Source organism: Bufo bufo, chromosome 5 (genome assembly GCF_905171765.1).
Source record: "Bufo bufo chromosome 5, aBufBuf1.1, whole genome shotgun sequence".
Lineage (NCBI taxonomy): Eukaryota > Metazoa > Chordata > Amphibia > Anura > Bufonidae > Bufo > Bufo bufo.
In genome coordinates this window covers 117,717,186-117,732,302 of record NC_053393.1, presented here as the reverse complement: position 1 = coordinate 117,732,302, position 15,117 = coordinate 117,717,186, and the positions used below count along the sequence as shown (strand labels likewise).

Here is a 15,117-nt window from a genome sequence, read left to right as displayed (position 1 = left end):
TTGCAAAAAAATAATAATTAGCATTCACCTGGCTGCGGTGAACATTCGCTGCTGACTGCAAGCTCAGGACCGGTGCTCCAACGTGATGACGTCTTGTAGGTCCTGTCCTGAGCTTCTAGTCAGCAGGGAGTGTTCTCCACAGCGTGAGCAAATGGAGGTGGAGGTACCGTAATTTTATAAATTTTTTTACTAGCACAAGTAGCGGTGGAGGTAACTGCTTTACTAATGGGCGTTCCATGATGGAAGCGCTCATTAGTAAGGGTACTTTAACACTTGCAGCAGGACGGATCCGACAGGCTGCTCACCCTGTCAGATCCATCTTGCCACTACTTCGCCGTGCCGCTGCTCTGTGCCCATCGACTATAATGGGGATGGGGGCAGAGCTACGGCGCAGCACGGTGAGAGGCCGCCAGACTAAAAGTACTACATGTCCGACTTTTTCGTCTGGCGGCCTCACGCCGTGCACTGCCATGCTGCGCCGTAGCTCCACTCCCGCTATAGTCAATGGGGAGTGGCAGTCCGGCGAAATAGCGGCAGGACGGATCTGACAGGGTGAACAGCCTGTCGGATCCGTCCTGCCGCAAGTGTGAAAGTACCCTAACAGTCCTTACAGGAAAATTCTGGCACCGGCAAGGGAATTAAAATACCAGCCTTGCTGGTGAACTACTAGCCGGGTGGCAACCCAAGCCACAGAACAGACATATGATAGTTTTGTTCCGCATCCAATTCCCATTATTGGGGGATTGGATGCGGCCCCTTAATTACAATGGGGCCACAAGAGATGCAGACAGCACACTGTGTGCTGTCTGCATCTTTTTCCACTCCATTGAAACTAAGGGGTCCGCATCCAATGCCCCAATAATGGGAATTGGATGCGGAACAAAACTATCATGGTTTGATGGGGCTTTATCAATTTATTTAATCAGGTTACCTTTAATTTTAAAGAAGATGGCCCAGGAGAGATGGGAACACGACACTGACTGGAGTCCTTTCCTGCAGTCAGTGACGTGTTCCCGCCTCTCTGTAGCCCTCTCCACGCCCCCCTTCCTTCCCAAATGTGACATTTATTTCATTGGTGGCAGTGGTGATGTCCCTCCCTCTCCAGCAGCACGTAAGTGTCCTTTGGAGCTTGAAGCCCCCTTACATGCTGCCGCTGCTGCGGGGGAGGAGGGACCTGTGAGCGCACTGAGGGAGAAAGCTCCCTCCACGTGCAGGTGCCGGATGAAAGCGCTGGTGCCTGCATGTGGAGGGAGCCGTCTCTCACTGCGCCCCTGGGGCAGGAAGTGCGCCTGTAAGCTCCTCCTCCTGCACGGTACAGTGTGCAGGAGAGGAGGAGCGCTCTGAAGGATGGCCGGGGTCCGTATTTGGACCGCGGTCCGCCAGTTGAGTACCCTTGATCTAGTGAAAGGTCCTCTTTAACATAGGATATGATCTCGTGACATAGATGTGATACAATGTGCTACTGTCTGCTAAGGTGTGTCATTGACACATTAGTGACCCATGGTATTGTGAGGGGGGCAATTGGTGTCTACTGCAGGACTGTGATAAGCACTGCACTAAAGACTTGTGTTTTAACTAATAAAATGTGACCGATCTTGCAGGACGCAGAATAATTTGAAGCATCATCTCTCACTGGAGGACGACGTCGCTCTCTTTGACAGACCGATACGCAGACAAGTATCTTTGCCTGTGCTGTTGAAGGAAGGACCAGAGGTCAAACCCCAGCCAGTGGCCAATGAAGCTCTGCAGAAGATCAGTGCGCTGGAAAGTGAACTTGCCAACTTAAGAGCCCAGATAGCTAAGATTGTTACCATCCAGGAGCAGCAAAATGTGGCAGCAGGTAGTTCTTTCAGATTGCTCACTCTTCAAGTTACTTAATACATTGGGCACTATTTATTAATGCACCTTTTAATTTTACAATTAAAAAAATCAATACATTGCAACAGCACTCTACAAACACAAAATACAAGGTCACAAAACATGTAAACTAATGCTATACTCACTACATAAATGAATGTTCTTAGCAAATAACAATCTGATCTAACATATTTGTGCCTATCCACCACGGCAAGGTGACCTCTCTTGGACAGGAACCTATGCTATATGCTGCCTTTGCAGATTCCACTTGTATATACTGCACCCATTCTGTATGCTACCTTTCCTGGTGCACCTATAATTTTAGCGTAAAATGTTCAAATACTTGGCACATTTTCAACAATGGGTGCATTACGTTTTTGACGTATTTATGATGCAAATGAGCCAAAAGGTATAACCCATTGCTCCTCATTTTGCAAGTGGCTGTGACATAGCAAAAGGGTGGTGGTTTATGATGCAACATTGGGTGCCAAAATTGCTTTGAGATTTTTGCGCATTTGTGCTGTGAACTTCTCTCGGCTCACCAAGCGCAATGTCATACATTGTATAGTGACTGTTTGTTGTTTTGCTCAGCCCCATAGAAGTGAATGCGGCTGATTGCGATACCAAGCACGGCCTCTATACAATGTGCTGCGCTGTGCTAAGCTGAGACAAGGCCGCAGCACTCACAGGAGCGCCGGTGCCTTCTCAAACAGCTGATTGTCAAGGGTGCCGGGTGTCGTACCCCACCGCTCAGATACTGATGACCTATTTTGAGGATAGGTCATTAGAATCAAAATCCGTTAAGGGCCCTTTACACGGCCTGAGAATCTGCCAGATAATCACTAATAAGCGTTAACAGGAACGCTCGTTAGAGAATATCTGGCAGTGTAAATCCACCCCCATTGAGTTGCCCTTCTTTTCCCAGGGAACAGCGTCACTCATGGGCTCTATCTAATATTGCAGTATTCAAGCAAATGAGGTTGAGCTGCAATGCAAGACATAGACTGTGGTCAGGAGACAGTCGCTGTTTCTGGGAGTTGGGAGTAGACCTCTTCTTTTTTTTTTTTTTCTAATCTAGATAAACCCCTTTAATTCATATTTTTGGCTGACATTGGCACTAAGTTGAGCAGACTTGAAGGTAGTCCCTTAGTCATTTTGCATATGACTCGTCCCAAACTTATGGCAATGCATTATGTACTCCAATCTCCACCACATTGGAAGTCTCCTACCAAAGTTAAATTTTTATGCTACAGTGTAAACGATTACCTGCAGAGAATCCCGTCCCATCTGTTAATATAATTGAGAGCCACTTACCATATGCGGGAGAAGTTTCCATTTTCAGTGGCCCTTAGTCACTGACCAGTCTGCTCCTCTGTCGGCAGGTAATGTTGCTCACTGGCTGGTTGGCGTTTGGAATGTTTCTACCCAGCCTGGAAAATGGACATATTTCGATTAGAAGTTAGACCAGTAGCCATACTGATAATGGCATTTTTTTTTTGTTTGTTTTTGGTAACAGAGTTTGTAACAGTAACAATAGCTTGATGGAGTTTTTCTTAACCCTTTCACTACTGGAGGTTTTTTTTTTTTTTGCGTTTTCATTTTTCTTCCCCATCTTCCTTGAGACATAACTTTTTTATATTTCCATTCACATAGCTGTATGAGGGCTTATTTTTTGCAGGACAAGTTGTACTTTTTAATGCCCCCATTATTATGGCATAAAATGTAGTGGGAATCAGTAAAAAAAAATCCAAATGGGGTTTTGTTCCCACAGCGTATTGTTTGCGGCAAAACTGACCCTGATTCTCTGGGTCAGTACGAATACGATACCCCATATGTAGAGTTTTTTTTATGTTGAAATAGTGTAAAAATAAATGTAAACTTTGATAAAAAAAAATATATAATTTTTTTTTTTTGCATCACTATATTCTAACCCCCATAACTTTTTTATACTTATGTCTTCTGAGCTGTTTAGGGGCAAATTTTTTGCAGGACAATCTGTAGTTTTTATTGATACCATTTTGGAGTGTGTGTGTGACTTTTTGATCAAATTTTATAACTTTTTTTGGGGTAAGAGAACCAATGAAAAAATGGCAAATCGTCCATTTTGACCCTTTTTTTCCGTTTGCCGTATTGGATTTTTTTTTAAAATATTTTAATAGTATGGGCGTTTTCAGTCGCGGTGATACCCATGATGGGGTGATTGAAACTTTTCATATTTTTTTACATTAATTTTTTTGTCATGATTTTGAAGCTCATATATGAGCCTATAAATTATGTTTTTTTAATTCTTCATTTTGTACGATCAGGGATTTTTACTTGGACTGAAAATTAATCATTTCTTATCCTGGCCTGTTATCTGGTGGCCAAAATAAGAATTGCAGCATGAACACTATCAGCCTCGTCAGCGAGGCTCAGTGTGTTTAGCACAACTACCGATGCCCTCATTGGCCGCAGATGGTGTCGGTAGGAAACCTGGAACCGCGGGTTTTGCTCTTTTTAGATGTCGTGATCGCCCTCGATCACGGCATCTAAAGCCTTTAATTACCGCGATCTGCATTATTGCCGGTTACGGTAATTAGCCGCAGGTCTCTGCTGTTTAAAACAGCAGAGACTTGCTGGCCGCTACGCCCGCTGCACGTGCGAGCGGGCGCCATGTTCCCACATCGCTCCAGCGCTGTACATGTACGGCACTGGTAGCGAAAGGGTTAAAGGGGTTGTCCAAGTTATATTTATTGATGAACTATCCTCAGGATAGTTCATCAATATCAGATCGGCTGGGGTCCGGCACCCCCGCCGATCAGCTGTTTGAAGAGAAGGCGCGCGCCGTGCCAGCGCTTCTTCCTCTTTATTGTTTACCTGCTCGCCGTTGCATCTGCAGTGGTGAGCAGGTGTAATTACACCCAAGCCGTCCCTTTCATTTCCCTTTCATTTCAATAGTACGGATCGCTCCTATACAAGTGTATAGAAGCAATCCGTACCATTGAAATGAATGGGGCGGCTTGGGTGTAATTACGGCGAGCAGGTAAACCATGAAGGGGAGGCAGCGCTGGCACGGCGCGTGCCTTCTCTTCAAACGGCTGATCGGCGGGGGTGCCGGGTGTCTGACTTGAGGATAGGTCATCAATAAATATAACTTATACAACCCCTTTAAGAGTTGAGAAACACTTATATTTCGGCCTCATGTTAGCTAATTGATTTGTGACAAACAATATGACTGCAGTTTAGAAACAACTGCCAAATTCCTCTAGCTTTAGATAAAGCATCTCCCCATAGTGAATCGATGGATGCGTTTCACTCAAGCTATTTGTACCCATGTAACTGATATTTTCCATGTTAAATACATTTTTGCCATTGTATATTTACAGTGTCTAGTCCTCCAGCTGTGGTTGTTCCCGGAGCACCTCCTGCGTGTGCACCGCCACCTCCACCCCCGCCCCCACCACCACCTCCTATCCCTGCTCTTCATCGGAGTATCTCCGCTATTGATCTCATTAAAGAGAGAAAAGGAAAGCGAGGCAGTTCAGAAACCACAGTGATTGACAGCACGCCAAAGAAGCCTGAAATCCCAAGCATGTTGGATGTCCTTAAAGACATGAACAGAGTAAAGTTGCGCTCAGTTAAAAGGTAACTTGTTTCCTTCATATTTGTATTCCTTGTGCATGTGGATCTGAGACCTAGCGTAGTGTACAAAATGAAGGACACCATGACTGAACCCTATGGACCCCAGTATGTCCATGCAGGTCACCATTGGGGTCCGCCTTGTGTCATGACCCGCACTGCGCTATGGTTTTTATTTTAAATGGAAACCACAACACCGCCATGAACAGAACCTCCAAGGTCTGTGCAGTCACCACTAATGTCTCCCCACTAGGGTTGTTTCGTGTATCGAATTTTCGATATCCATTCGATACTTTTGTCCGGTTTCGAACTCTATAATGGGATTTGACATTTTTTTTATACTGGACTGCCCAGTAGCGCATCCTAGTATCACAGAGCATGGAGCGCGCTGCTATCAGCGCGCACCATGTTCCCTCAGCAGCACAGGGGAGAAGGAGTCACTCTCTCCCTCCCTCTGTGCCGCTGCCACCAATGAGGAGAGAGAGGGGCGGGCGCCAAGCGCCACCAATGAAAGTTAACGTTTAATACAAATACAGGAGGCTGGGTGCAGAATCACATAGCCATCGCCCAGCCTCTATAAAAGGAAGCTGCGATCAGCAGCAGTTAACCCCGGGGGTTACCTGCCACTGATAGCAGCTTCCTGTCATAGAGGCTGGGTGACGGCTATGTGATTCTGCTGCCTGCACCCAGCCTCCTGTATTAAACATTAATTATCATTGGTGGCGCAGTGCGCCCCCCCCCCCCTCTTCCTCCCCAGTATTAAAATCATTGGTGGCAGTGGCCACAGGGTCCCCTCCCCTCCTCATTGATGGCAGTGGCAGCTTCTGATCGGAGTCCCAGCAGTGTAATCCTGGGGCTCTGATCGGTTTCCATGGCAGCCAGGACACTACTGAAGCCCTGGCTGCCATGGTAATCTCCCTGCTGCAGTGTGCACTATACACAGGGCAACAGGGAGAGTGTGAGGTCCTATTCACCCTGATAGAGCTCTATCAGGGTGAATAGGATAAGGGATTAAAAGATCCCAGGTTCTAGCCCCTAAGGGGGGAAATAGTTATTAAATGAACAGTAAAAAAGTAAAAAAAAAAAAAATATTAAGTATAAATCGCCCCCATTCCCAATTTTACATATAAAACATATAAACAATAAATAAATAAACATATTCCATATCACCACGTCCGAAAAGTCCAAACTATTAAAATATAAAAAATATCTCCTATGCGGTGAACGCTATCACAGAAAAAATAAAAACTGCATGATACGCTTTATTTTATAAACGCACACAGCTTTTTTTTGGTGTTTTTTATTTTTTTCCCGCGTGGTATTGAGTATCTCAATACTTTTTTATGGTATAGAAACAACCCTACTCCCCACCAAGCAAGTAAAATTCAGCTTTAGTGCGTCGGCAACATGCAGGGTGTTGGGTTCTCTGGTTTATTGGACGGGGGCAGTCGAGGGATATTCCAACCAAATTCATTTGTCATATTCACTTGATGTAAGTATCTGGGTGTGGGTTCCACCTCAGACAGCGGTTTGAACAATATATTTATAAGCACTTGATACTCTTATCATGTCTTCAGACCCCACAGCGTAGGTGGACCTGTGGTGGTAATCATACATGCTAGGTTCCTGCTCCTTCACCAGCTCTGCGGGCTTGGGTCTCCGAGAGTCAACATCCGGTGACTGGCTGCAGCGGCCACGTGCCGCATGGGTGACACGTGACCTCTCCGGCCAGTCATTTGCTGAAGTGGTCACGTGACCCTAATCAAATTAGCCATTGACGCAGAATGATGCAGGACAGTGATAGAGCCAGACACCAGCAGCTGGAATTAGATATGTGTGATTACCATCACAGGTCTGGCCACGATGTGGGGTCTGTGAAAAAGAGTTGAGCAACCCCTTTAAAACAAAGAACGCAACCTTACCTGGAAGTAACACTAAAGTCACTTGCTGTCTGTGGCAGTCGGCGGGCAATCTGGTGTCTTGTGGTGGGGCGGATGATGGCACATGGCTGCCATAAAATAGATGTGCAGTATATGTAGATTATTTTTTTATATAACGGATGTGAAAGTGTTCTTATCATTTTGTCATCAGATTCATGTATTTTTACAGTTCTGCACACATGCATTGCATTGGCTGCAGCGCTGGCGCTAATTAACTCTTTCCTTTCTAAGCAGTTTAGACTACTTTTCTCTTGCTGTTGCATCAGTGGCACATTGCTGGATGCCCAGGTACCGTGTGCTGCGTTGCCCACATTGTGTTACACTGGGATATGGTTACATTCATAGTCTCTCACCTGCACAGTGCTATAAGCGTCATAGACACCAAGTAAAATGAGCACCATGACAATTATTACAATTCATGGGGTTTGGGCCTTTGGCTATAGTGTATGACAATGCACGTTTTCTGCTTAAAGGGGTTATCGCACAAGTTTAAAACTCTATTGCTCACTTATCTGGAGAACTTTCTTTCCTTTCTGTGTGTGGGCAGCAGCTCATCCAGCACCGGCATCTCCCAAGATGCATTACAATTAGCTCTTGTTAACCCCCTTCCTCCTCTGTATAGAAAATAGTCCCTCACATATAGCCCCCGAGGTAGGGTAGCTTCAGACAAGCAGTTGTCGGTGGGAAACACTCTGCATGTGGGTGTGTGATTTCAGGCCTGAACTCTGCTCCTGTAACCTTCTTATAATGATGTATAATGCCGTGTGTCTGTGCCTGGCATCAGCTGTGATGAATTGCACTGACGGCCTTATGGCAGTACAGTTCATCACAGCCAATGTCGGGTTGGGACGCACAGCATTATAAATCATTATAATGCAGTGAGATCCCGTTGCAAGAGCAGAGTCCAGGCCGGGTGATCACTCTCCCACATGCAGCGTTTCCCGCAGACAACTCGCTCGTCTGAAACTACCCTTACATACGGTATGTAATCCCCTACAATTTCCTTCTCCACTGTCTAGAGAGAGATGTAGCTACAGTCAGGTCCATAAATATTGGGACATCGACACAAAGCTAACATTTTTGCCTCTATACACCACCACAATGGATTTGAAATAAAATGAACAAGATGTGCTATAACTGCAGACTGTCAGCTTTAATTTGAGGGTATCTACATCCAAATCAGGTGAACGGTGTAGGAATTACAACAGTTTGCATATGTGCCTCCCACTTGTTAAGGAACCAAAAGTAAAGGGACAATTGGCTTCTCATCTGTTCCATGGCCAGGTGTGTGTTATTCCCTCATTATCCCAATTACAATGAGCAGATAAAAGGTCCAGAGTTAATTTCAAGTGTGCTATTTGTATTTGGAATCTGTTGCTGTCAACTCTCAAGATGAGATCCAAAGAGCTGTCACTATCAGTGAAGCAAGCCATCATTAGGCTGAAAAAACAAAACAAACCCATCAGAGAGATAGCTAAAACATTAGGCATGGCCAAAACAACTGTTTGGAACATTCTTAAAAAGAAGGAACGCACCGGTGAGCTCAGCAACACCAAAAGACCCGGAAGACAACGGAAAACAACTGTGGTGGATGACCGAAGAATTCTTTCCCTGGTGAAGAAAACACCCTTCACAACAGTTGGCCAGATCAAGAACACTCTCCAAGAGGTAGCTGTATGTGTGTCAAAGTCGAGAATCAAGAGAAGACTTCACCACAGTGAATACAGAGGGTTGACCACAAGATGTAAACCATTGGTGAGCCTCAAAAACAGGAAGGCCAGATTAGAGTTTGCCAAACAACATCTAAAAAAGCCTTCACAGTTCTGGAACAACATCCTATGGACAAGTGAGACCAAGATTAACTTGCACCAGAGTGATGAGAAGAGTATGGAGAAGGAAAGGAACTGCTCATGATCCTAAGCATACCACCTCATCAGTGAAGCATGGTGGTGGTAGTGTCATGGCATGGGCATGTATGGCTGCCAATGGAACTGGTTCGTGACTGCTGACAAAAGCAGCAGGATGAATTCTGAAGTGTTTGGGGCAATATTATCTGCTCATATTCAGCCAAATGCTTCAGAACTCATTGGACGGCGCTTCACAATGCAGATGGACAATGACCCAAAGCATACTGCAAAAGCAACCAAAGAGTTTTTAAGGGAAAGAAGTGGAATGTTATGCAATGGCCAAGTCAATCACCTGACCTGAATCCGATTGAGCATGCATTTCACTTGCTGAAGACAAAACTGAAGGGAAAATGCCCCAAGAACAAGCAGGAACTGAAGACCGTTGCAGTAGAGGCCTGGCAGAGCATCACCAGGGATAAAACCCAGCATCTGGTGATGTCTATGCGTTTCAGACTTCAGGCTGTAATTGGCTGCAAAGGATTTGCAAACCAGTATTAAAAAGTGAAAGTTTGATTTATGATTATTATTGTGTCCCATTACTTTTGGTCCCTTTACAAGTGGGAGGCACATATGCAAACTGTTGTAATTCCTACACCGTTCACCTGATTTGGATGTAAATACCCTCAAATTAAAGCTGACAGTCTGCAGTTAAAGCACATCTTGTTCGTTGCATTTTAAATCCATTCTGGTGGTGTATAGAGCCAAAAATACATATGTATATAGTTCTATGAATTTAGAAGTATGGACGAATGTCCCAGCTGCTTCACTACAAGATCACTACGCCTGCACTCATGGGAAAGTACTGAGCATGTTAGTCCCCCACTGAATGCAGGGGAAGGTGGACCAGAAGGATAAACAGCAGGGGGCGCTACCAGAGAGGAAAATGTCATGTGCATAGAAAAACTGAACTATTTTTCTTGCAATAATACTTCATTTGAAATGGGATTTTCGTTGTATTGTTATATTCTTGTGGGATAACCCCTTTAAAGAGCTTATTTAAGATTAGAAAAAAAGGCTTGCTTCCTTCTCCAAAATAAAGCTATGGGTTGTGTGTGGTATTGCAGATCAACCCCACTGAAGTGAATGAGGAGCAGCTGCGATACCAGACGCAGCCTCCGGATAATATTGATTCCGTTTTTGGGATGAGAAAATGGCAAACCTTTTAAGACTATGTAACATTTTAGCTATGATCTCCATATGCAGTTGAGCCACTATGTACCTTTCCTTTACTTATATTGTACTGATTTTGAGCTGTGCGCAGTCTTTCTCACTGATCACTACAAAAAGTAAAAAATAAAATAAAAAACTCAGCTGGATAATTTTTTGGAATCTGTTTTTATGTGCACTTTGCAGATCTAATACTAAGCTGTGACCGTGATATCATCTCCCACAATGCATTGCTCCAATATGGATGGTGTTTCCGACTCTTCTCTGATGGCAGATGTCGGGGAAAGAAGGATCAGGCATATTTGATTTCAACATGTCCAGTTCTTTGCTCTCATGGGGAGGGTGTTAGGAGAAATAGCTGGTGGCCAAATGAACCTTTGACTGAGCCCTATGTGAGTTGTAAGGCCACCTTAAAAGCCAAATGAATCTCTTACCCCTTAAAGGGATTGTCTCCAGTTCAGTCAAAGGGAACATTATAGAATTTTATTTTCAGTGGAGGAGATCCTCCAGTTTAAGTTGGAGGCATCTTTACCTAATAAAGGGGATCCTGATCCAGTGACCCCCACATCCATACCGAATACCCAATATGCCATGAGCTGAAGCAGACAACCTTCTGAAAGCCTCCTATGTAACAGAATTCCTAATACCAGTATTTTATTTTTTTATAGGAGTGAAGAACCTAAACCCAGTGATCCTGCTGATCCTGCCACTCTCATTGCAGAAGCTTTAAAAAAGAAGTTTGCCTACAGATATAGAAGTGACAGTTATGGGGAATCGGACGAAAAAAGTCTTCCTAAAGTGGAGCACAAAAAGGTCACAGAAACTCCACTGGTAAGTGAGGAGCATGTAACAAAATGGCCATTTGTTATTCCTTTTTCTACTAAAGGAGTGACCACTTGCACATCTAATGGCCCCTGGACCCAAATCGGGCCATCTGGATGATAGATTTTTTGGTCTCTTCAGTGCTGGTGATTTTGGGAAGATATGAGCACGAGGACATAGACATATGTGGCATGTATGGACTTTCCGCATAGCTCTGCTTGGGCCAGACGTTTAGCTACAAACACGACTTTCTATTCATTTTCTTTATAAAACGTTGCAAGATGGCATAAAGGTGCCCACAAGTGTAAAGTGCAGAGTGGCATTTTCACAATGTGTTAGAGGGCTACACATTCCCTGGCAGCTGCAGGGTTAAAGAGTTCTGCAGTTATAATACTCTACCGTGACCATAAAGTGGTTGTCCTAATACAAGAACGTATCGATCGTCAGGGATCTGACCAGTGGGACCCCCGCTGATCATGAAAACAGGGATCCATGTTCCCCCATGTGTCCGCTGCTCCATTCAGCTTTATGGGATTGCTGAAGATAATCACTACAAGCTCTCAGCTGTCTCCAGGAGACCCATAGAGCATGGGTGGACTCGATGGGAAAGACCTTAAGGTGGCCCAACCAAATTGACAGAAGTTGGGGAAATACAATTAGGTGGGGTCAGCCATACTATCCACAGTGCAGGCCACAGGCCTCTTCCAGCTTGAGGCCTTAGATGCCTGCATCCCTATGTCACCTGTACACTGCCCCATAGGCTTCTATCCTAAAGGCCTGGTTTCTATGAGCATTAACAGCAGGACAGGAAGCCATGGACTCCTGTGCCCACCACAGTATTTACCTGTATTACCATCATACTATTGGTGATACAGTTGAATTGAGGAGGGCACCTGTGGTACCCGGTCAGTTATATACCGGGTAGGCACCTGATGCTTCCATCATTAATTAGCATTGGCAGTGTCAGATCGTTACATATCTGGCGGCTTGAGGAGGGCTCAGGTGGCTCCTGGGCCTCGGCCCACCCAGAATTTTCTCAGTAGGGTCTATAGCCAGTCTGCCCCTGCCATAAAGCTAAATAGAGCAGCAGTGCCCATGATGGTGTTGAAGGTTCCAGGTCCACCAAGGACTATTGATGTGCAGATGTAGCAGAGCTAAAAAAAAAAAAAGAAGAAAAAAAAAGTGTTATTCTCAGTTTCCATTGGTTATGTTAATTTCTAACCATTTACCTTTTTTTTTTTCTTCCCCAGTTTGGACCTCACATGCTGAAATCAACAGGGAAAATGAAGAGCCTTATTGAGTCTTCAAATTCATGACACCACAGATTTGGGGCTCTTCTAGTTCACAACTGACTCTTCTAACCAGGGCTGTCAGTATTTATAGTGATGGTGGAAGTGCAATGGGTCATTCCCCGAAGGGACCCTGTGAACTGCTCACAATCTGATGGAACACTAAGTCTTGCAAGATAGAATTGTAGTACATAGTAACTACATGATGGAGTACTAGCAATGTATTTATAAAGGTTTTGGTACTATGGCTTGAGAACGAGAGTCATATTGTATATTGCTGCTGGTCTGTTGTAGACGGGTCTCCCACCCTTCACTTCAAAGAGGCACTTTATATTGATGGGTAGGTAATCCAGTCTGCTGATATGTCATAGAAGGTCACATTGGCTCACCACTGATTTTCTGGTTCGTTACTGGAAATCTGATGCAAGCATCATTAATGTGGTCCTTTTATGTCTGATTTCCAATAACAGAAGTCTCGGAGCAGTGACAAAGGGGGGGGGGGGGTATAACGCATTCTGTAGAGCCCATTCCTTCTGGAAATCACTGATTGTAATCTAACTAATGTGATCTAATACATGTGACACATTAGAAGATCATTTTGTATGTATTTCCCTTTGAAGTGTTTTCCAGTAACTGTGTTTAACTGGTTACCAGGATCTTCAGATGTCGCTCTGGAACTGCTTGGTAATTTATTTATTTTTATTCTTAAAGGCGTTCTCCAGGATTTACATATTGATGCCCTCAGGGCTGTGGAGTCAGTAAGCCAAAGCCCCGACTCCCACTCCCTCATACATGGTGCATGTTTAAGCGATAATTTAAACTTTTTTTGTGTTTCTGTATTTCTAAATTTGAGTTGCTAGAAAACAGTTTTCCCCCTTATATCCTATGTATAGCATATAAAAGCCATCAGAGCAGCTAACCTCTCCAAACATGAGCTCAGAGGAGCAAACTAAAACATAAAGCATAGAGAGAGAACATGAACTGGACAAATGATTTATGTGCAGTTTATTGAAAGTTTAGATATACTAAGAAGTAGCCTTAAAGAGGTTTTCTCACTGGTTGACAGGCAGTTTGCACTCACTCTGTCTCCTTGGGGGGGGGTGTCTCCAGCAGTTATTAGCATATATTAACTTTGACAAAGCAGGAGATTGTGATCTCTAACACAATTACAGGTAAAGCCATGCTTCTCAGTCCTCACAACACTTGGACCTTTTGCTTACTGCAGGTAATTCTGCTAAACCTTATAAATTCACTCAGAGCTCAGTCCCATCGTTCCGCGGGGGCGAGGTCACTCCTGCTCTCAGCTAATCAGATCTGCAGGTTACCATAGAAACCTGTGTGCAGTGAGAGACCTGCTGAACTGTCTAGACTCTATAGTTTGACTAAAGAAAAATCTACTAACCAATGGATTTAGGCAATGTCTTCTTTTAACTGTCCCTTTATGTTGAAAGCTGATCTTTGTAACTAGTGAGAAAACCTCTTTAATCTTGTTTTCTCTATCAGATCTGAGATGAGTGCAGCCATTCCTTCCCAGTGCCTTTTTCCTCTGATCTGTAGCGGAGGAGCTTCACTACTGAGCATCTACATAAAGGGCAGCACATATTCATCTCAACTAAAAGCCTAGATCTTTAGATCAGACATTTATAGGGCATTTCATCATTTTCCCACATTCAAATGAAAATATATTCAGCACATGCTGCATTGAACTAACTATCAATTTATTGTATATTTTTGGAGTCTGAGTCGGTCCATTTTATGAGGATAGATAATTAATATGTAAATTCCAAAGAACCCCTTTTAAGTTAAATTTTTTTTTTTTTTTTCAACATAACAGAAGTTGTCTTGTTTTTTTTGTGTGTGGTGAACACTTGGCAAGTATTGAAGCAGTCTTGACTATTGGGGAGCATTAAAGGGGTTGTTCGGGCTTTTTCTATTGATGACCTCTCCTCAGGATAGGTCAACAATATCAGATTGGCGGGGGTTCGACACCCGGCACCCGCGCCGATCAGCTTTATGAGGAGACCGGTGCGTGTTGTCTCCCTTCTCTCTTCCTGCTCTCCGCCGTATGGAACAGCAGCGGACAGGAAGAGAGACAGGAAACGGCACGTGTGCACTGCGTGTGCCGTCTCACCATACAGCTGATCAGTACTAAATAAGTGTAGCATTAGCACCAGAATATTTTCTATTACTATGGCATGATTGTACTTTATTTGGTTTGCAGAGTGCTGTCGCATAGTTTTTTTTTTCTTTGTGTTTCTAGCCATGGCAGTGTGCACCTTCGCATTGGGATGTGCTGACTAACCCCCTTTTTCTTTGCATCAATATTAAAAGCCTGGAGAACCCCTTTAATATTCAACCTCTCCACACTGCCTAATGTGGTACCACGCATTGCCATCACCCACGTTAGATGCGATCTATCACAAGTCTCCAGCATCTGTATTCTGTGTGTTACATTGTGATATATGCCAGACCGCAGTATTACTCTCCAGAACAGGTCTTCAGACCTCAAAGTGCATC

At 44.2% G+C, this 15,117-nt stretch overlaps 1 protein-coding gene across 2 annotated transcripts in view; it reads left to right on the top strand.

The window, feature by feature from the left end:
• MTFR1 (mitochondrial fission regulator 1) overlaps nt 1-13,690 on the top strand; it is a 57,451-nt gene extending 43,761 nt beyond the window's left edge. For both annotated transcript variants that reach the window (XM_040431796.1, XM_040431797.1), the window contains 4 exons: nt 1,602-1,840; nt 5,223-5,481; nt 11,158-11,320; nt 12,562-13,690. In XM_040431796.1, the coding sequence (XP_040287730.1) occupies nt 1,602-1,840; nt 5,223-5,481; nt 11,158-11,320; nt 12,562-12,627 (727 nt within the window). In that variant the 3' untranslated portion in view covers nt 12,628-13,690. The remainder of the gene's footprint in view (nt 1-1,601; nt 1,841-5,222; nt 5,482-11,157; nt 11,321-12,561) is intronic.
• The last annotated feature ends 1,427 nt before the right edge of the window (nt 13,691-15,117 follow it).